The sequence below is a fragment of the Periplaneta americana genome, chromosome 14, assembly GCF_040183065.1.
Source record: "Periplaneta americana isolate PAMFEO1 chromosome 14, P.americana_PAMFEO1_priV1, whole genome shotgun sequence".
Classification (NCBI taxonomy): domain Eukaryota; kingdom Metazoa; phylum Arthropoda; class Insecta; order Blattodea; family Blattidae; genus Periplaneta; species Periplaneta americana.
In genome coordinates, this window is record NC_091130.1 from 111,133,342 (window position 1) to 111,155,169 (window position 21,828).

General features: G+C 34.5%; 1 protein-coding gene and 1 long non-coding RNA gene across 2 annotated transcripts in view; one reads left to right on the forward strand and one right to left on the reverse strand.

Annotated features, from left to right (window-relative positions):
- The window catches only part of LOC138712959 (uncharacterized), a 491,061-nt gene that overhangs the window by 415,143 nt on the left and 54,090 nt on the right, over positions 1–21,828 (reverse strand). The gene's annotated exons all lie outside the window — the stretch shown is intronic.
- The window catches only part of LOC138713962 (cuticle protein 16.5-like), a 39,129-nt gene continuing 26,299 nt past the window's right edge, over positions 8,999–21,828 (forward strand). Inside the window, exons 1-2 of the mRNA XM_069846542.1 lie at positions 8,999–9,082; positions 12,343–12,585. Of these exons, the coding sequence (XP_069702643.1) occupies positions 9,071–9,082; positions 12,343–12,585 (255 nt within the window). The 5' untranslated portion in view covers positions 8,999–9,070. The remainder of the gene's footprint in view (positions 9,083–12,342; positions 12,586–21,828) is intronic.

A 21,828-nucleotide genomic window follows, 5' to 3' on the forward strand; every position in this document is an offset into this window, starting at 1 on the left:
TAATTGTTATTTTTGCTTACATTTCGAAACACCTGTTATCCTCTCCCCAATAATTCCTACATTCTTCCTCCTTGTTTTGTATATTATATCAACTTTGGTATAAGTTATGGACGAAAGGGATGTCGGGTAAGATGATTAGGGCGCTTCAGGAGATATATGATGAAGTAGAGTTTTGTGTTATGTACGAATAGACAGAGTATCTGAAAGCTTTTCCAGTTTTCTCCCTTACTTTTTTACCTGTTTATTGACGACATAACGGAGATTATGTTAAGAAAGGACATTGACGTTCCATCATTAGGGACGTGAATATTCAAGTATTGTTATACTACGCTGACGATTAAGGGATTACAGAAAGTACTTGTCAAACTTCAAATATACGTACACAAGGGACTGGGGATTGAAGGTAAATACTGAAAAGAACGGATGTGTTTACAGTAAAACGGAGACCTGGACATACGAAGGCCGAGCACTGAACAACGTGAAAAGTTTTGTTTACTTAGGGGTAACAATGACGATGAACGGAAAATGCAATAAACATAAAGAAATTACAAAACACAGGGCACTGATAAAAGCAAGAAAAACGTTTTAGTCTAATAATTTGTCCACGTCTGTATGCTGACGATTAAGGGATTACAGAAAGGACTTGTCAAGCTTCAAATATACGTACACAAGGGACTGGGGATTGAAGGTAAATACTGAAAAGACAAGGACTATGACCTTTAAGAACGGATGTGTTTAGAGTAAAACGGAGGCTTGGACATACGAAGGCCGAGCACTGAACAACGTGAAAAGTTTTGTTTACTTAGGGGTAACAATGACGATGAACGGAAAATGGAATAAACATAAAGAAATTACAAAACACAGGGCACTGATAAAAGCGATGGAAATGCTAACGATACGTAACAAAACCCCGGAAGCATTTTTAAGAACTGATTTTAATTGAATCGTCCTTTCCTACGTTTTCTAATAAATATCGATTATTTTTAAAAGAAAATTGTAGTATTCCATCCACATTATTAATGGATAAAGTTGACTGACTACATAATTAACATTAACAAAACCGAACATGAGATGAGATTCTGGCAATGCCTGTCGAAAGGCTAAATTCTCCACGATTAATTCCACTTATATAATAATCGAAATAAACAGATTATGTAATGTTCAAGATGTTTCTAATGATACTATAAACCTTTAAACATACATGTATAACAATTATTTTTTTAGACCACCTCTGTGGTGTAGGAGTCAGCATGCTGCTCTCTTACGCAGAGGGCCCGGGTTCGATTCCCGATCGGGTTGAATTTCCTGGTTGAGGTTTTTCAGGGTTTTTCCTCAACCGTAAAGCTAATGCCAGGAAATTCGGGCCACAATATCCCTGAATATCACCGGCCTCATTCATCACCGAAATCATATCCATAACAAATCAGTAATACATATACAGTCGTCATCTAGTTCACAACAATAGAACCAGTCTCAACAATAGTACACAGGCCTTCGGATTTCACCCAAAGATTAACTCGCGATATGACCAAAGATGTTATATAGCGAGTATAAATAAAAGCGAGAGAAAAAAGAAACAATTCTTTCATCAGACGCAGACAATTCAACAGGATGAGGGCATCTACTTGTTACCTTTGCACTTCGTTGTACGAAGTGATGAAGAGTTACGAGTGTAATGTCGAAAAAAAAATAATTTTAAAGATTTTCAAGTAATTGGACATCCTTAATATTTGCGGCACATTGTTAATTTTTTTTTTAATTCTCCAACGATTACTTTCAACATTACATATTAACTATCTTAATTTTTACTCCAATAAGGGCTATATTTAAAGCTGTTAGACCAAACTAATGATTTATTAAAATTATTTCTCATTTCCTGAGTTTAAATGATGTCAAACAAATGTTTATACCACACAGCTGTAATCGTAAGAATGATCTCTTTAAAACTATGTTTATCTAATAAATACACGTACTACAGAAGAATACTTATGTCTGAAAGGGATCTATTTGTTATAACAAAATAATTAACGCAGATTTAATCATCAGGAGTGAAGATGACAAGAAAAAACTGTGTGTGAGTTAGTTCTAATAAATTATTTTATCCATGACTGATATCTAAACTGGTCTCTATTTCGTCGTCCTTAGCAACGTAAACAATGACTTTATTCATAGCACTGAATTAAAAGTTTTTAATTCGCTGCTGGGAATTAAAAACTGTTCCCATTATAACAAACACAATGGCAACAATAAAATCCATACATTCATTCATTTATAACTTCTTCATGAACAACACATTACAAAGAAAAGATGTATATTTTAAAATTGAATTTAGATACCAATAATGAAATTTAGATACTAGTAATGGGTAAAATAAGAGAGCGGGACATGCTGAGAAAGTGCCAAAGAAAAATGGAGAGGAAGATGCTGAACATCACACTCAGACACAGACTACGTAACAAAGACATAAGCAGCCAAACAAAGACGAAGCAAAACGGCCGACAAGCTGAAGAAGAAATGGGCAGGGCACGTGATGCGTCTCAACGAGAACCGGTGGACACACATCCTTACGACACGGGACCCAAGGATTGGCAAATGCAACGCTGGAAGCCAGAAGACAAGGTGGGCAGATGAACTTAGATCAAGATTCGGCCATCTATGGTGAATGGAAGCTCTCCATAAAGTGTCTTGCAACCCAAGCAGTGACTATTGAATAGTGGACCCTTCAGTGACCACCATTCCCGGAGTGGCTAACCAAGAACTGCTTGAAAAGCCACCCGCATAGTTAGGAGGTTCTTGCCCTTTACGGGATTTCGTGGCTAATTCTTAATTTTTAATGGACAAATATTGTATAGCACCCGAGAGTAAACGGATTTTATTCTCTTATACTATAAACTACTATTATTCACTATCTAAGTAAAACACAGAGCTAATTCCCTTCATTTGTTGTCTAATACCAGCATTCACAAAATTTCAAACAAATAGTCATGAAATCAATTGAGGAGGTGCCCTACAATAACAAGGTATGTACACATACCTCGGTATAGTCGCCACCATTAGAAACACTTATTTTGCTGTTTCATCGCATTGGTGGCCAGTGTGAAATGTCTTACTGCTTTTGCACAGCTTATAATATGACTATGTCGCAGTTTCGTTACGTAGACATTAGAGAAATCTAGTGTCGGTGCAAACGTTCAGACGCCACTGAAGGGAGAGAGAGTACTATCAGACGCTTTTCCAAGCTGCACATAGGTCAAGGACACTAGATTCTGAATGTGATGAATCCGAGCTGGAATAATTTCATTCATTTAATGTTCTGCCTAAGGGCAGGTCTTTCACTGCAAAATCAGCATTCTCAAATTTTTCACATTTTCTGCCTTCCTCTTTGTTTCCGCATATGATCCATATATCTTAATGTCGTCTATCATATGATATCTTCTTCTATCCCGAACTCTTCTCCTGTTCACTATTCCTTCCAGTGCACCCTTCAGTAAGCAGTTTCTTTTCAGCCAGTCACCCAACCAATTCCTTTTCCTCTTTCTGATCAGTTTCAGCATCATTCTTTCTTCACTCACTCTTTCCAACACAGTTTCATTTCTTATTCTTTTTGTCCATTTCACATGTTCCATTCTTCTCCATACCTACATTTCAAGTGCTTCTAGTCGCTTCTAATCCCTTCGTCGTAATGTCCATGTTTCCGCCCCATAAAATGCCACACTTCATACAAAGCACTTCAGCAGTCTCTTCCTTAATTCTTTTTCCAGAGGTCCGCAAAAGATGTTTCTTTTTTATTAAAAGCTTCCTTGACCATTGCTATCCTCCTTTTGAAGTCCTGACAGCAGCACATGTTGCTGCTTATAGTACACCCCAAGTTTTTGAAGATGTCCACTTGCTCTACTGCCTCATTTAGAATTCGCAAGTTTATCTTCTGTATTTTTTTCCTAAGACCATGCTCTTCGTCTTACTTGCATTTATCTTCATCCCATACTGCTCACAGCTGTCATTCAGCTCCAATAGCATATCCTTTAGTGAATACTATATGATGATCAGACATCGGATTCTAGGGCAAATACCTATTTTGTTTCTTTAGGAGAAAAGTAAAAATAATTATTAATATTTGTGTTTCATGGAAATTGAAAGGTATTCAAAGAGTTTTATAGTGCCCTAAAATGCCCTAAAACGGTTATTAGAGCCTAATTTGTTAATATTCGCCTAAAAATGCCTAACTCACTGTAAAGTTTCGCATTTTACTCTTACTTTTTATAATTTATACATGCATTCACTGCGAAATTTAAGGCATTTAAAAAGTGGAAAGTTTGCTTCACACCGGCCATGAAACCATTGATAAAGGAAACAAAATGTTTTGAATCTCACGACACTCGCAATAGATTTCACCGAATTTAACATGTTTGGAGGCATAAATGCCGACAAAGAACCAACCTTAGTTTTGAAGCAGGCAACAATCACAACATGTGCTGCTACCGATTCAGAGATATACTATACTATAAAAATGCCTGTTTTCGGTCTCAAACCGATTAGCTGTACTGCCCTTCAGAGTGTCATAATAAAATCACAATTTTTGGAGAAAGAGTGTTTTTGAAATATTTATGAAAAGTCGTAAAACTGCGAATTAGTAGGGTAAACCGTTACAAAATATTTAAAAGAATGGTCCTCCTAGTGTTAACACTACCAGGAAATGCAACAATAAGTGGAACTTTGTATTTTTGCGCCTGCTTTCAAAATGATTCTCAGTGACAAAAGGCAAAGGTTAACTGTGGAGAATTTAGAAAAAATTCTGGTGGTGTACTGTGCAGATAATTATAATAAAGTCTGAGAATGGAACTGAATTTCAATAACTTAAAATGAGTAATCTTGATATCAATAATCATTATTTCATTAGTTTCAATATATTAAATTTGTGCAGCTCTGTTTATAAATATAATATAGTATTCTTTTTTAATGTTTAAACATACTTTTTTGTGCGTATTTTAGTGTATAACTAAAAATTTCAGTGAAAGAAATAAGTATGATACCTTGATGTGCCTAAAATGCCTATTGTCATTAAAATAGAGCCTAATTTTACAAATTTTGAGCTTATTTTAGGCGCCTAAAACTGCAATTTTTAGTGACTAAAAATCCGATGTCTATGATACAAAATATTCCTTCGTAAATCAATGTGAAGAAAACGTTTTGAAAGTAATACTGTAACAATACTCATAAGGTGATGCCATTGCTTTGGATTCATTTTGATTTTGAGAATTCATATTTTTCCCCCACTACCTAAAAGTAGGCCTACTTGGATGTACAAGAAAATACACAAATTCTACTTTCTTATATAATGTATTGCATACTTGACTTGAACTTTATTTTCACAATACTGTACAACTCTTAAATTATTTTATGTTCATGTATTACATTTTAACTCTTATTACACTTAGCAACCTTAGAAAGAATCTGCAGTGTTCTCATGCATATGAAATAACAAGGCAAGTTGTATCGTATGGCTGCAATAACAAGGCAAGTTGTATCGTATGACAGCAATAACAAGGCAAGTTGTATCTTATGAGTACAATAACAAGGCAAGTTGTATCGTACGGCTGCAATAACAAGGCAAGTTGTATCGTATGACTGCAATAACAAGGCAAGTTGTATCGTATGAGTACAATAACAAGGCAAGTTGTATCGTATGAGTACAATAACAAGGCAAGTTGTATCTTATGACTGAAATAACAAGGCAAGTTGTATCTTATGACAGCAATAACAAGGCAAGTTGTATCGTATGAGTACAATAACAAGGCAAGTTGTATCTTATGACTGAAATAACAAGGCAAGTTGTATCGTATGACTACAATAACAAGGCAAGTTGTATCGTATGAGTACAATAACAAGGCAAGTTGTATCTTATGACTGAAATAACAAGGCAAGTTGTATCTTATGACAGCAATAACAAGGCAAGTTGTATCGTATGAATGCAATAACAAGGCAAGTTGTATCTTATGACTGAAATAACAAGGCAAGTTGTATCTTATGACAGCAATAACAAGGCAAGTTGTATCGTATGAGTACAATAACAAGGCAAGTTGTATCGTATGAGTGCAATAACAAGGTAAGTTGTATCTTATGACTGCAATAACAAGGCAAGTTGTATCGTATGACTGCAATAACAAGGCAAGTTGTATCGTATGACAGCAATAACAAGGCAAGTTGCATCGTATGAGTGCAATAACAAGGCAAGTTGTATCGTATGGCAGCAATAACAAGGTAAGTTGTATCTTATGACTGCAATAACAAGGCAAGTTGTATCGTATGACTGCAATAACAAGGCAAGTTGTATCGTATGAGTACAATAACAAGGCAAGTTGTATCTTATGACTGAAATAACAAGGCAAGTTGTATCTTCTGACAGCAATAACAAGGCAAGTTGTATCGTATGAGTACAATAACAAGGCAAGTTGTATCTTATGACTGAAATAACAAGGCAAGTTGTATCTTATGACTGCAATAACAAGGCAAGTTGTATCGTATGATTGCAATAACAAGGCAAGTTGTATCGTATGACAGCAATAACAAGGCAAGTTGCATCGTATGAGTGCAATAACAAGGCAAGTTGTATCGTATGGCAGCAATAACAAGGTAAGTTGTATCTTATGACTGCAATAACAAGGCAAGTTGTATCGTATGACTGCAATAACAAGGCAAGTTGTATCGTATGACTGCAATAACAAGGCAAGTTGTATCGTATGACTACAATAACAAGGCAAGTTGTATCGTATGACTGCAATAACAAGGAAAGTTGTATCGTATGACTGCAATAACAAGGCAAGTTGTATCGTATGACTGCAATAACAAGGCAAGTTGTATCGTATGACTGCAATAACAAGGCAAGTTGTATCGTATGGCTGCAGTAAAAGGCAAGTTGTGTCGTATGAGTGCAATAACAAGGCAAAGTTGTATGGTATGAGTGCAATAACAAGGTAAGTTGCATCGTATGGCTGCAATAACAAGGCAAGTTGTATCGTATGACAGCAATAACAAGGCAAGTTGTATCGTATGACAGCAATAACAAGGCAAGTTGCATCGTATGAGTGCAATAACAAGGCAAGTTGTATCGTATGGCAGCAATAACAAGGTAAGTTGTATCTTATGACTGCAATAACAAGGCAAGTTGTATCGTATGAATGCAATAACAAGGCAAGTTGTATCGTATGAGTGCAATAACAAGGCAAGTTGTATCGTATGACTGCAATAACAAGGCAAGTTGTATCTTATGACTGCAATAACAAGACAAGTTGTATCGTATGACTGCAATAACAAGGCAAGTTGTATCGTATGGCTGCAGTAAAAGGCAAGTTGTGTCGTATGAGTGCAATAACAAGGCAAGTTGTATCGTAGACAGCAAAAACAAGGCAAGCTGTATCTTATGACTGAAATAACAAGGCAAGTTGTATCGTATGGCTGCAATAACAAGGCAAGTTGTATCGTATGGCTGCAATAACAAGGCAAGTTGTATCGTATGGCTGCAATAACAAGGCAAGTTGTATCGTATGGCTGCAATAACAAGGCAAGTTGTATCGTATGGCTGCAATAACAAGGCAAGTTGTATCGTATGGCTGCAATAATAAGGCAAGTTGTATCATATGAGTGCAATAACATGGCAAGTTGCATCATATGACTGCAATAACATGGCAAGTTGTATCTTATGACCGCAATAACAGGGTAAAGGCCCATTCACAATCAAAATTAAACATAACCGTAACATAAACACAGAAGTTTGCGGCCAGGTTATCAAATTAGATCATTCACAATGATCCATATAAACATTGACATAAACATTGCCGTTAGATGTTGACATGAAAGTTTGCAAACTCCAAACTTTCATGCTTATGTTTACGTGATTAGCAAACAGTACACAATTGTGGAGCGCTGATGTATACGACAGAATATGAGGAAATGGCGTCGTTGTTATATTTCCAAGGTTACCAAGTATCTTTAATTGTGAATGAGCCTTAAGTCGGAGTACTTTACTGTTAATGTATTAAAATAACAAATAAATTCAATAATGAGATTTTGACGAATAATACATGAAACCTATACATATAAACTATCAATAGTACTAATTCAAAAACGCAGATTGCAAAGGCCTTTCTTTGTTAATGAAAACAATGTTACTTTTACTTACTGCCAAAAACCCATTTCTTACACACACCTTGTTATTGAAGAGCACCCCTCATAATGAAATGGTTGGGAATTCGAAACCGTATGGAAATCCACAATAAGAACTTGTCGAAAACTTATTAGAAGGCGTGTAAGTTGACGTAAAATAGGCTTTTATTTAATTGCGGCCATATAGATTGATATCGAGCCTTGGCCCAATTCCATTTTTAAACCTTTCTTAGACCTAGACACATTTACACAAGGACATATCATGGAAGTCCAATATGACGAACCTCCAGCTAAGACAGAACAGGATATCAGATTGATAGTGAACAAGTATCCATTGCAGAAATTAGATTCGTGGTTTCAAGCGTATTAGCTACTGTGTAGACCACGATCGATGATAGTTCTATTAGTTAATGCTAAAACAAATTACACCATTATATAGTACATCATAATGTTTTTTCGCAATGCTCCCGTCTGAGAATACCGAAAATCATAAACGCGTGAATGGATTTTATTGTATAAGTTGATATTTCGACATACATTCAATTAACAGGTAGCAATTGTCTTATCAGTGCGTGATAATTTAACAAACTGCACCGATGTAAAAACTAAATAACCTGTAGTAATTTATTGCAGTAATTTAAAAGCAGCACAGACTCAAAGACCAGCTCTAAGAGAATTTGGCAATGAAGGTCAAGAAATAGAGGACTAGGAAGTCCACTTGGGTCACTTTATCACTAAACAAAGGTATATCACAGCAACAACAGTAACATTACCCCCGGCAAGGCACTCGTGACTCGGTGGTCTTGACCCTCATACTGGGCACCACCCCTGCAATTGTGAGGTATAAAACAGCCCGCAACACACGGTTAGCTATGAGTATCTGCACTAACAGACACCAACTCTATTCACCATGTACAAGCTGGTGAGTACTTCTGCACCATTTAACGTTGTCATAGCGATTGCCTGTACTTAAGGCGATACGCTACTGAAATTTCTAAAATCTACAATTTTTTAGCTAAAGGATTAAAATTGTTGCCAAATACGTATATCAATATCATAATGATACATTGTAAATTTCAACCTTTCCTCATAAACACTTCTTAAAATATTAAATCTATTTTTTTACTGTTCATTTTGATATGGTCAGCTAAGCCCAATACTAATGTTGTTATATATCAATATATTAAATATTTTCAATCTTATGGCTTAACGCAAAATATGAAACAAATTATTCAGTGTTTTACATATTTACATTTGTTGTATTATTCTACAAACTTTCTCACCTTCCTAGGGGCATCATCAAGTACAATAGTGTTTACAATATCAAATATCTAAAATCAATTGTAAACACTATTGTACCTGGTGATGCCCCAAGGAGGGTGAAAACGTTTGTAGAATAATACAAATGTAAATATATATAACACTGAGTAATTTGTTTTATATTTTGCATTATGCCATAAGATTGAAAAGATTTAATATATTGATATATAGTAACATTAGTATTGGACTTAGCTGACCATATCAAAATGAATTGTAAATTACTAAATGTGAGTCACACAAAAATTCAAAAACAATATCTCAATACATAGTAAAATAAAATTATAATTAATTTTAGATATTTGATATTATAAACACTATTGTACCTGATAATGCCCCCAGGTGGGTGTAAACGTTTGTAGAATAATACAACAAATGTAAATATGTAAAACACTGAGTAATTTGTTTTATATTTTTCGTTAAGCCAAAAGATTCAAAGGATTTAATATATTGATATATTATAGCAACATTAATTTTTTTCTTTTTCATTTTCTTATTAAAAGTCCTATTTCTAAAAAAAAATATATACATTATTTTGTTCATATCTAATTTTTTCTTAAAGGTAACACTGCATATTATGCAACGGAGCATTAGCAATGCCCTACTCTAATTTGTTCACTAGTAAAAAAAGAAAGATAATTTCTTCAATGTTCGAACATTAATAAAAATAATACTGCTTTACGTATAATTATTTCTCTCTCTCTCTCTCTCTCTCTCTCTCTCTCTATATATATATATATATATATATATATATATATATATATATATAATTTATCAAACTTCGACTATTTTCAGTAGCGCATCGCCTTGAATAATACTATTTTAGAGATATTTTAACGAATAAGCATTTAATTAATTTAAAATTAGTATCAAAAATGTTTCTACTATAAATTTACACAAGTCAAGTTTCCGTAAGAATGGTTGGGAAGTTCTTTCAGTCTACGAAATAATTTTATAGAAAAAATTATATTAATAACATACACCACACAAAATACATTTTGCAGTTTTGACATATAAAACATCTCACTTCCAAATTCACTCTATTTTCTGAACATTTTCAATTAGCTCATGTGTTCAATATAAGCCTGTGTAATACTTGAACTCTTTTCTGTACTAGTACTCAAGTATAAATACCGCATACTCCAAGTGCAATTTTTGTAAGAAAAGATTGTTTTGGAACAAGTTTTATCTTAATACTTTCATAAGTAAATAAATAAATAAATTTTATACCATAATTTCACTAGTTAGTTACCCTCATCTCATTTCTCATTCCCCATAGAGAATTTTATTTTACTGCATGTCAGTGGATGTTGTAATGTAAGTTCTTTGGCACGTAACACAGCGTCATATCTCAAAAATCATATGAGCTGAATCAAGTTAAATACGCTTACGTAAAATTGAATCATGAATCTCACATTCACTGAACTGTACATATAATACGTACCGGTATGTAAGTTTGTTGAGAAGTTTGAGAAATAGAGTGGTTGAAAGTACTAAGTTCCCAAGGGCTACGCAATTAAAAAAAAATCTGTACGTTATGTAATGTCATACCTTTTGGGCGTATTATAAAATTTGTAACCTATTTTCATATTAGCCTTTCAAAATTCAAAATTATGTTAATTTAATTTCTTTAGTACGATTTGTCTTTTGGCAGCCCTTAATTGAGGAAAGCTGGAATAAATAAATCAGAGTAACAAAACTTTTAAAAAATATTTAGCACATATAACGAATTATGATAAATATAAATTTTGTCAAGATGTAATAGTTTTCATTTAGGTCAGCTAATGTGCTTAGGTACGCAGTAACATAAGTATGATATGCAAACCAAATATGTTTTGGGTGGAGGTAAATAGCAAGGGAATTTCAAGTCAGTCTGTTGCAGTGGTGTGGTTCATATCTGAGCTCTGTTACCTGACTGTATGTCTTCACAGAATGGGTTAAAAGTCACTTTTCCCAAACGGTAACAGTTATTGCACAGAGACGCAATCCAACACAATAAAACAAAACAACAATAACAAGACATTACATCGGAAAAACAGCTGACGCACGAACATGGTTGTCAACCCACCACTTATTACACCAGCTATTCGTTTATTCACGTTATTATGACGTCTGTGTATGTGTATAAGTATGAAACCTAAGAACGAATATTGGGAAAGCGACTTTTGACCCACCTTTTATAATTATTACACGTTTGAAGAAACCTAGTTTTATGGCCTTAACTGTGCTAATAGAAATAAATAAATAAATAAATAAACAAATAAACAAACAAACAAACAATCAAATAAATAAAAATAAATAAATACTGTAAATAAATAAATAAATTGTAAGAGGAAATAACCCCTTCGGCTACACTGTGCCTCACAAATCACACATTGTCTCCCATATCACAAGTTAGGGGCAATCTCAAGTTTATATTATACGTTCGGGTTGTTAGGAGATGTGAGTTAAGACGTTAAATAATTTTGAGATTGCCTCAAATTCAGTTTTATAACTTGTAATGCAACGTTTGGCATTAATTCTACTTGTCAATATTGAAGTAGGGTATAAGATGAATCACTGAAATGGCTTAATAATATTAACATTTTTGAAAGTAGGCCTAATGTTACGGTTACAACTTAAATCAATATGTATTACAAGAAGTAAAAGAAAATAAATCCTATAAAAACCAGTGAAAATTTAAGTATAAGTTACATATTTTCTAAACAGAATGGAAAAATTATTTTATTGAATTCTATTATTATCAGAGTGTTCTATAAAAAACTCTTTATTAGAATTAAACATGTCAACTCGAAATGTTGAAATCAGGTATCTTACGACTGTTCTATTTGGCTGTGGATACTGAAAAAAGCTTTATCTCTCCAGGTCGTCCTTGCCCTCGCTATCTCCGCCGTCTCGGCTGGATATCTCGGCGCCCCTGCCGTCGCCACTTACGCTGCCGCCCCCGCCGTTGCTACCTATGCTGCCGCCCCTGCCGTGGTGCGTGCTGCTCCCGTAGTGGCACCTGCTGTTGCTCCTGTAGCATATGCTGCCCCCGCCGTCCACGCCGCCCCCCTGCCATACGCCGCCGCTCCTCTGGGTTACGGATACGGAGCTACCACTTTCATTCACTAAACACGAATGTATTCTAATTTATGTGTTAATAAACAAGTTATTTGAGTGATTTACGCCTTTTTATTGATAACATGCAGTATACACAAGGGTGCAGTGAAAATATGAAGTTTATAGAATCAAAATGTAGAACTGGGGAAAAGTTGTGGTGTGATATCATAAATAACAATGCGAAATATATTTTCTCTAGATTAGTATTTAGAGGTACCCCAAAATCATCATATTTTGAAATTTTCACAAAATTTTGAGGTTTAGTTTTTTTAGCGATAGAACATTCTCCAGTGATTTAATCTGAACAGGGTACCAGGAACATGTTAAAAAAATACATGTTAAAAGACTCGGCATATTTTTGGTCCCCTGTTGTTTCATCTTGAAGTGTCACAAAAACCTCAATTTGTAAGAAAACTCTTAAGTATGATATAATTAATATAATAAAATTAATGGAAATTCATTATTCTTATGTACAGGGTATTTAAATCAGAATATTTCCAATTAATACAGGAAATCTGACCTTCTACCCTGTATTCGCAATGCCAGAGAGGCTGAACCCATCACAATTACCTATCTATCATGACGTAATGAAATATTATCTATGGGTCAAAAATGAATTAAAATCTGACTTCGAATCAAAATAATTTACTATTGGAGAGATTTGAGAAAGAGTTGCTATCAAAACTAAGGAAATCCAGATAAAGGCATAAATTCCGGAAGTCAGTCATACAAGAATATTACAACTGATTCGTGATTACCATGATCAATACATCAACTTAATGAAACCTTGTAAGAAACGACAGAGTGACGACAACTAAAATGACAACATTGCAAAATTCAAAGAATAAGCAAACAGACTATTTGATATATGCAAACGCAAAAAAAAAAAAAAATAAATAAATAATAGCGTAGGCCTAATTGTGATAAAGACCGCCGTGTTCCAAAATGAACATAATATCATTGTATAGAGCACATCTAGTTCAGACAGCATGGGTAGACATAACAGCTCGGTTAGAAAAGCCAACATACTATGGTAGGAACGATCATGATTTTAAAATCAAATGTAGGAAACAGAAAACGGATGTAGGTAAATTGTCATTTTTAAATAGAACTATAAATGATTGGAATGACCTACCTGCAGCGGTCTTTGAGGGCTGTCCTTCCTTAAGGAGATTCAAGAATAACTTAAAAAGTTGTGTATATAGTGTAAATTAAAATTAAGGTGACATTTAACATTTAATTTTTTAGATGACATGTATTTATTTAGTCTGACGAGTTACTCCCTCGGTTTGAATTGTAAATTATTTAAAAATAGCGTGTAAGAGGGTCTTAGACTAGAAATGTTTAGCTTAAATATAATTGTGTTTATAAGTATGCATAAGGGTGTAAGTATTTGTCTTATTTTAGCTGTTGTATCAGTGAAGCGTGGTGAGTCAGTGAAATTATGGTTTTACAGTGCAGTGAATAGTTCCGATCAGTGATAATTTATAGCGTCATGAAATGTGTTCTATAGTGTCAGTGAAATGTGTTATAGAGTGTCAGTGAAATGTGTCCTAAAGTGTAAGTGAAATGCGTCATAGTGCCACTACAGTGAGTGAGATGAGAGTAAAGTGAAAGATTATTATCAGTACCAATGTGAAACTTGTGTAGGGCCTATACATATGTAGGTTGTAATGTAAAATTAGGTTCACTTATTAATTAGGTTATTTTATGTATTATTATTATTTGTAGTTATTGTGTTAAATTTTATTGTGTATTCTCATTGTATTGTGTATATAATTGTATTGTATACTGTATGTATTGTGTATTGTTTATATTGTGTATACCACTGCCACCGGGTGCGTGCCCACTTGCAGTGTAAATAAATACAAACAATAAAGAATGTTTTACTAGAGCAAAGAACAGAAAGAAGGATGATAATTGGACCTGTTGATTTAGTTACCACTCAGAAAGAAATGAAGCAGAAAACAAGAATAAATTCTAACTAAATAAATAAATGGGCTGAAATGGAATTTTTGTCATATTTTATATATTTTGTCCCCTTGGATCCCCTCAAAAATACTTTATCCTGCAACCCCAATTTGGAGTCTTCCAAATAAAGTTTAAATGTGTGATTTTACTGCAATCCATTAGCTATGTAATGAAAAATAAAATAATAGAACAAATATACAAAGAGGTAAAAAAATTATAATTTTTAGAAACCTCAAAGCCCTTGGGGCACCTGAAAAATTGAATATAAAAAGTCCATATTTTTCACATTCCTAAGTTAAGTGAAAATACAGATTTTTGTAACTATTACCTTTAGAAAACAGATACAAAATTTATTCTATATATAGATTCACTCTACCCTAGTATACATGGGCATTTCGACCATACCGAGATTTTTTAGATCTACAGTTATGTAAAATAACTTTTCTTATTTTTGTCATCTCAAGGATTAGACGTCTGATGAGTTGTTCCATCATCAGGAACTAAATCACAAATTATCTTGGGTATAAACTGTAGTCATGTCTTTTTCTTTCGTTGGGAAACAATTACGGAGAAAATTTAATCGTTTATACAATTTCACGAGCGAAAAACTGAAGGCATGTTATATATTATGTTAATTATTTTACCTATATTTTATAGAACTCATCACACTCGTAGAGATAAGTTTACAATTTGTATTGCTACAATAATGAAATTTAATCATTAATCCATTATCTTTTTAAAACCGTTCTATTTATAGGTCAAACTTCTGTAAGGCGTTATTCTATTATTTTTTCGTTAATTGCGATTTCTCTCTTTTTATATATTGGTAGTTACAATGACATCAAAAAGTTTTTCCTTACATTTTTATTGTCCCTTGTTCTTTGACTATACCATGCAGGCTTAGCTTTGATAAATTTTAGTTGCCATGGTAATATTTTACACTGCATAGGTACAATCAGGACATACTTAAAAATGCAAGGAAATAGTAATATACGTTACAAGAGCGGTATGTTGACGTTTTCATGTTCGAGGAAAAGATTGAAAAAGAGAAACGTAGTTGAGCTTTTTTAATTTCCGAGAACATGAAAACAAACATACCGCTCGTGTATCGTACATTATTTTGTGCGAAGATCGTTTATTACCTACCTGAAAGACGAATTTCTAATTAGTTGCAACGAAATCTCCATCTTGGTTTCTGTTTAATGACGGCAACTTCGGAAAACAAATATATCTATCTTCAACATTGTTCCTATAAAATGTTTTCTGTGTTTACTATACTCCAGCAGGCCGTGATATACGTCTGTCTTTTTTTTTTCCCCAGTCTATAAATGCGAACTTAAAACAAACGGTAAGGTTATGTAATGATTTATTTTTCATTTTAATACTTTAAGAAAATTATTTATTTCTGCACATTGAAATTATAACAAAATTATTTATTTCTGCACATTAAAATTAATTGTCACATTTGTGCAGTTATTCAGAGTCACTGGAGCACCACCACCAGTTTTTTCTATTGTGAAACTTTTTTGCATGAATATTGATTTTCCAGTTTCCGTCGAAGTTGAAGCATTAGCACTATAGATGGCAGCATTTGATAAACCCTCCGTCTGGCAGGAAGTCGATGCACTGGAGACTGTAGTTGCAGTTTTGTGAATCCTAGTACCAATGTTGCTTTTGTCGTGCAAAATCTTTTCGGCATTCTGTAATTTATTGTAGATAGAATCTTGGACGTATCCCTCTGCCACCGTCGAAGACTTCCAACCACCATGCCGTTTCAAAGCAAGGATGTCGGCTCCTGTATTTGCTAATAAAGTAGCTGATGTTCTTCTGAATGCATGTCCCGTGTATGAATCTGGATCATTTAAGTTTAAAAACTTTGCAATATTTGAAGGCACTCGACCAATAGTGTTCATTCCGACAACTTGGTTCATACATTTCCCATTAGAAAATCGATGGAAGAATCTACGTGATGCAGAATTTATTGGTCGGAGATTTACATATTTTAGAAAAATTTCCAAAAAATGAACTTCTTCATCGGGTTTGTCAACCATTGTAAACGTTCGGGAAATTTTTGTCTTTGTATAGGGAATATTCACAACAATGACTGAACCCCTGTCTTCAATGTCATCAATAGTCAAACTTGTAATCTCATCCCTCCGACAAGCACCAGCTATTCCCATTATCATAACTACTTTCATCATCAAGTAAGTGTCATCAGGAGCTTCAATTAAAAATTTAATCATGTCCTCTCTGTCGAAAACTTTATATTTTTTGGCATTTGCTCAACGTTTTTCTTCTTTAAAAAATTCACCAAACTAGAAAATTGTCCAATATTGATATCATATTTCAAATTTATCATAGTTTTTAACATTGAATATTCTGACCACAGACTATTAGCGGATTTCAAAGTTGTGGTCCTATTCACGAAATAAGCAAGCATTGTTTTTTTCATTAATTTCTCTTTTCTTCTCTTCCAACCAATTTGTGAATATATTATAGGTTCTTTCATACCTTGCTCTGGATTTGTCGGGAACCAGAGAAGCACAGCCTTGTTCCCAAGCCTCTTCAACTTCAAGATCCACATCTCCTTCGTTCATAGTAGCCGCCATGATGAGTCTGGAATCCTATTGATTTTTTCACCGCTTCCTTAACGTTACTTGCATTACAAATGCAGTAACTTTTGTGGTGTTGTCGAGTTTACTTAATTTTTTCAAATATTTAAAAACAGCAATTAACTGTGCAATTTAGGTGAAATTTCAGTGGTAAGTTTGCAATTTATAATTATTACTATGTTAAACGTCTCTAAAAATAATATGTTAAAAGCCTAAAGCAGTAAAATGAATGTCGCGCTTAAGCGGTAAGAAGAGGGAAATTGTTATGTGTGTTACGTTGGGAATACTGAATGTGGTATTTCACACTTACCGCGTATTGGTTTTGTGCGGAAAACAAGCAAATACGCACGATCTCGCACAAACGTTTTTGATGTCACTTTATAAAACAGGGAAGGACAGTTACGTTTTTGATGTCACTTTAGAAAACAAGGAAGGAAAGTTACGTTTTTGATGTCACTTTAGAAAACAAGGAAAGGACAGTTACGTTTTTCATGTTACTTTAGAAAACAGGGAAGGACAGTTAAGTTTTTGATGTCACTTTAGAAAACAAGGAAGGACAGTTACGTTTTTGATGTCACTTTAGAAAACAAGGAAGGACAGTTACGTTTTTGATGTCACTTTAGAAAACAAGGAAGGACAGTTACGTTTTTGATGTCACTTTAGAAAACAAGGAAGGACAGTTAAGTTTTTGATGTCACTTTAGAAAACAAGGAAGGACAGTTACGTTTTTGATGTCACTTTAGAAAACAAGGAAGGACAGTTACGTTTTTGATGTCACTTTAGAAAACAAGGAAGGACAGTTACGTTTTTGATGTCACTTTAGAAAACAAGGAAGGACAGTTACGTTTTTGACGAGTCAGAATGAACTAGTAGCAAAAGACAATAAAGATAAAGCAAGGGCAAAAGCCATCTGTCATTAGCAATGACAAAATTTTAAAATGTAAATAAATCTATCCTGATTCGTAATAATGACTGCAATGATGAAGATGTCAATGATGACGACTGTCAATAACTCTACTACTAATACTCGTATTTCAATTTGTCTGAAGGGGGAGTTTTTGCTCCAAGTACCGTAAATGGGCCCGCAATTCATGTGCGGAAGTTTATTGATGATGATGATGATTATCATCATCATCATCATCATCCTGACTGCGTTTGGAATGTTATTTTCCTAATTTCATAGCAGTATGCACAGTAATGGGTTAACATAATAAAATACGTAGTCTGCTAAAATATTTTGGGACATGGACATGTATGTTTCCACAAAAAAGAGTGTGATATTACTGAGAAACCATCTAATGTAAAGTAAAACTAAATAAATAATTACGTCTTTTCATTCATAATTTCTACAAGTCTTGGTTTCATTGATACCATTTATTACAGTGAGGTGAAACATTAGTTTCTCCGTTCTGCTCCAGGTATGTTCCTCGCATAAAGGCATAATCGAAATCTCTACTAAAATAATGACCTGCAAATTTCTTGACAATAAAATCTATTGATGATAGTGTGCCGAATATGTTATTAATTGTCCGCCGTTGTGTCTGTGTGGATAGCACGCTTCCCAAGCAAACGGTCCGAGGTGAGATTCCCGGCGTGGGCAATGGAATAAATTATTTGTCTTTCTATGTTATATAGCCCTACTGCAATATCGTAAGATTCATTTAATTTCAGCTTACGTTATAAAAAAGATAAAATAATGATTTGTAGAGATTTTTTCGGTTTCTCGACGTATGATATATGTAGAAATATCCAACTTTGGAAACTACTAATCGCCTCCATAGGGAAAGGATCCGTTCCAGTCCTGGAGAATCACTTTTGGTAGCAGATCCTACTGACTTTTCTTTCCCTGTCTTTCCTGTTAATGGAGGCGACAAGTAACATTATATGATGCGCTGTAAAAACTCTGACCACGTTCAACTCGTACTTGAAAATATGTTCATTCATATATTAATAATAATCAGTATTAGTAAATAAACGTAGGATTGAAGCCATGAAACTCATCGAAGTAATCACAGGCTATGAGCATTGCTTCACAGAAGTCCAAACACATTGGTCTATTTAATGAAAGATAAACCATTTCACGGATCAATTTTCGGATGTTACATTTCAGAAGGTGTTAAGGCAGAAAAATAATTGAAAAAACTGAAGGAAATTAAAGGAAACTTCATTTTGTCCATAAACCTTAAGCTAAATGAACACAAATGGGAATCTTCTACATGGTATAAGGGGTATAAGTAGGCCTACAACTATTTTAACTGATGATTATTCATGTCATAAGGAAGAAAAAATGTCCTCACAATTTTTTTAATTGCAATATTTAACTAATTATTAAAGTTTACAATAATAGACGTTTTGCAAGTTAAGCACACAGTACAGCTCAAGCGGGTACAGACATACTGGTACAGATGCTCTGTTCTAATGCAGAAGCGGACCATGATAATACTGTTGTTTACATGAAACGAGCAGCAAATACAAACTTTCAATCTCATTAATAAAACATTATGGTAAATGTACATTTTATGTAACAATATTGCTTCATTTTTATTGTATGTCTAAAAAAGATATAATAATGGTTTTCTGCACAAAATTACACAAACTTTTTTCTAATGCAAAATTTTAATCTCTCCGCTTCCGTAAAGCAGTATCATTTGTTTTGTTTTTGTTTTTCTTTTTTTAATTTCTGGTTGTGTGATTTTCGAAATGGGGTAAGAGACTCCTAGTTTCTAAAAATCGTTGAGAAACTGCTACGAAAGTTCGCTGATTAAGTAACCCTTTTTGAGGAAAACGTTGACGGTACATCCTTCTTGTCTCACTTGAATTACGACGACTTTTTCCATAAATTAATAACATATGATATTTCTAAACTGTAAATGACATTGTAAGTTGTTTATTGAATACCCTGTACTGAACTGTCATCTGCTCGGCAGTAGACCTGTGGACAGAGAGCTTGAACTCAGCTGACTCGTACTTACGTCTGTGCAGAGTACTGCCTGCTGAACATGTCGCCACGTCTCTCACGCCAGAATATTAACAAATTTAAGCATTCATTTTTATTTAATTTCACGAAAACGTAATGGAAAACACAAATATTTATTTAAACTAATATTAACTCTCTGCTAGATACTGATGTAATTGTGTTCGTAATTTTACTAACGATATAAGCAGTATAACGCAAATAAAATAATAAAAGAACTATTTCTTTCTGGGAAAACAATCAAGTTTTGGCCCTATGTTGTATCGACATTTTTTTTTATCCTGTAGACCGTCACCGACGACTGTGAAAAGGACGGCACTTATACCCCTTACACCCTGTATAAATCTGTTCCACATTATCTGCTTAGCATTATGATACTCATATAGAGATTGAAGAAAATGATACCACAGAGGTCGTGAAACAACCACAACTGCTAGATGGAAGCAAAATGTTTCTCATTGCATGCGCCAGTGCGCTGCTGTACGATTTTTACTTTTTGCAGGCAACATAATATAAAAGTTCTTTACTTTATTTAGAGAGAGTCAATAAGTTACATATTTAAGTATCAACCTATATTTTTAAATGAAGCGTCTGAAGCTATCACTGCTAGGTGGTAGTATTATCGATGTGCGTACAAGCAAAACAAAGAAGCAGCAGTTGGAAGAAGGCGACGCCTCTGCACGAGTGTACCACTGGAGATTTTGTCGATCACTGATAAACGCTTTGTCTCTGGCTGGTAAAGATGCACCCAAGACTCATCACTTGTAACAATCTTTCCACACCTGTGAAGTAACGGTTAGCTCGTCTGGCCGCGAAACCAGGTGGCCCGGGTTCGATTCCCGGTCGGGGCAATTTACCTGGTTGAGGTTTTTCCGGGGTTTTTCCTCAACCCAATATGAGCAAATGCTGGGTAACTTTCGGTATTGGACCCTGGACTTATTTCACCAGCATTATCACCTTCATCTCATTCAGACGCTAAATAACCTAAGATGTTGATAAAGCGTCGTAAAATAACCTACTAAAATAAAATAAACTTGTAACAATCTGAGCTAGAATATTATTCCCTTCAATCGGTCTGCTCGGATCAAGTCACAAACCTGTTGCATATTTGCCTCGTTGATAATCTCTACTGGCCGGCCGACTCGGTGTTCGATAATTTTATTATTGTCCACCCTTCAGATAATTTCTGCACCCAATTGTAAAGGATTTGAAATGACAGACAATTCTCACCATGCACGGATAACATTTATTTATGAAAAATCGCACAATGGAGCGCTGTTTGACAATGGTATACTCGTGCAAAGGGACTGTCATATTGCAATTGCTGCTTTTTCGTTTCTTTTGTGTTACTTACGCATTCATCGATCATTTTGATATCTGGATAATACTGGCATCTAGCAATAGTAGCTTCAGGCGTCTCATTCAAAAATGTGTGACTTACTTACTAGCCTGTGTAGTCAGCATTAAGCAGTACAGACTTAAATATACATTGCTGCTTGCTCAGTTGAAGTATTCAGGGTCGCACTCCTTCACAAAGCAGTCAGATGACAGGTCGTATGTCCATGCACTGAAAGTTCAGCGTCCGCACGCAACTTTGTGTGGGCAGCGTGTGATATTCTATAGCGGCGAAACTGCGTCAGGCACATGAACTAGTTGACGAAACACGAGCCCATTATTCTGCCCTGCCTGACC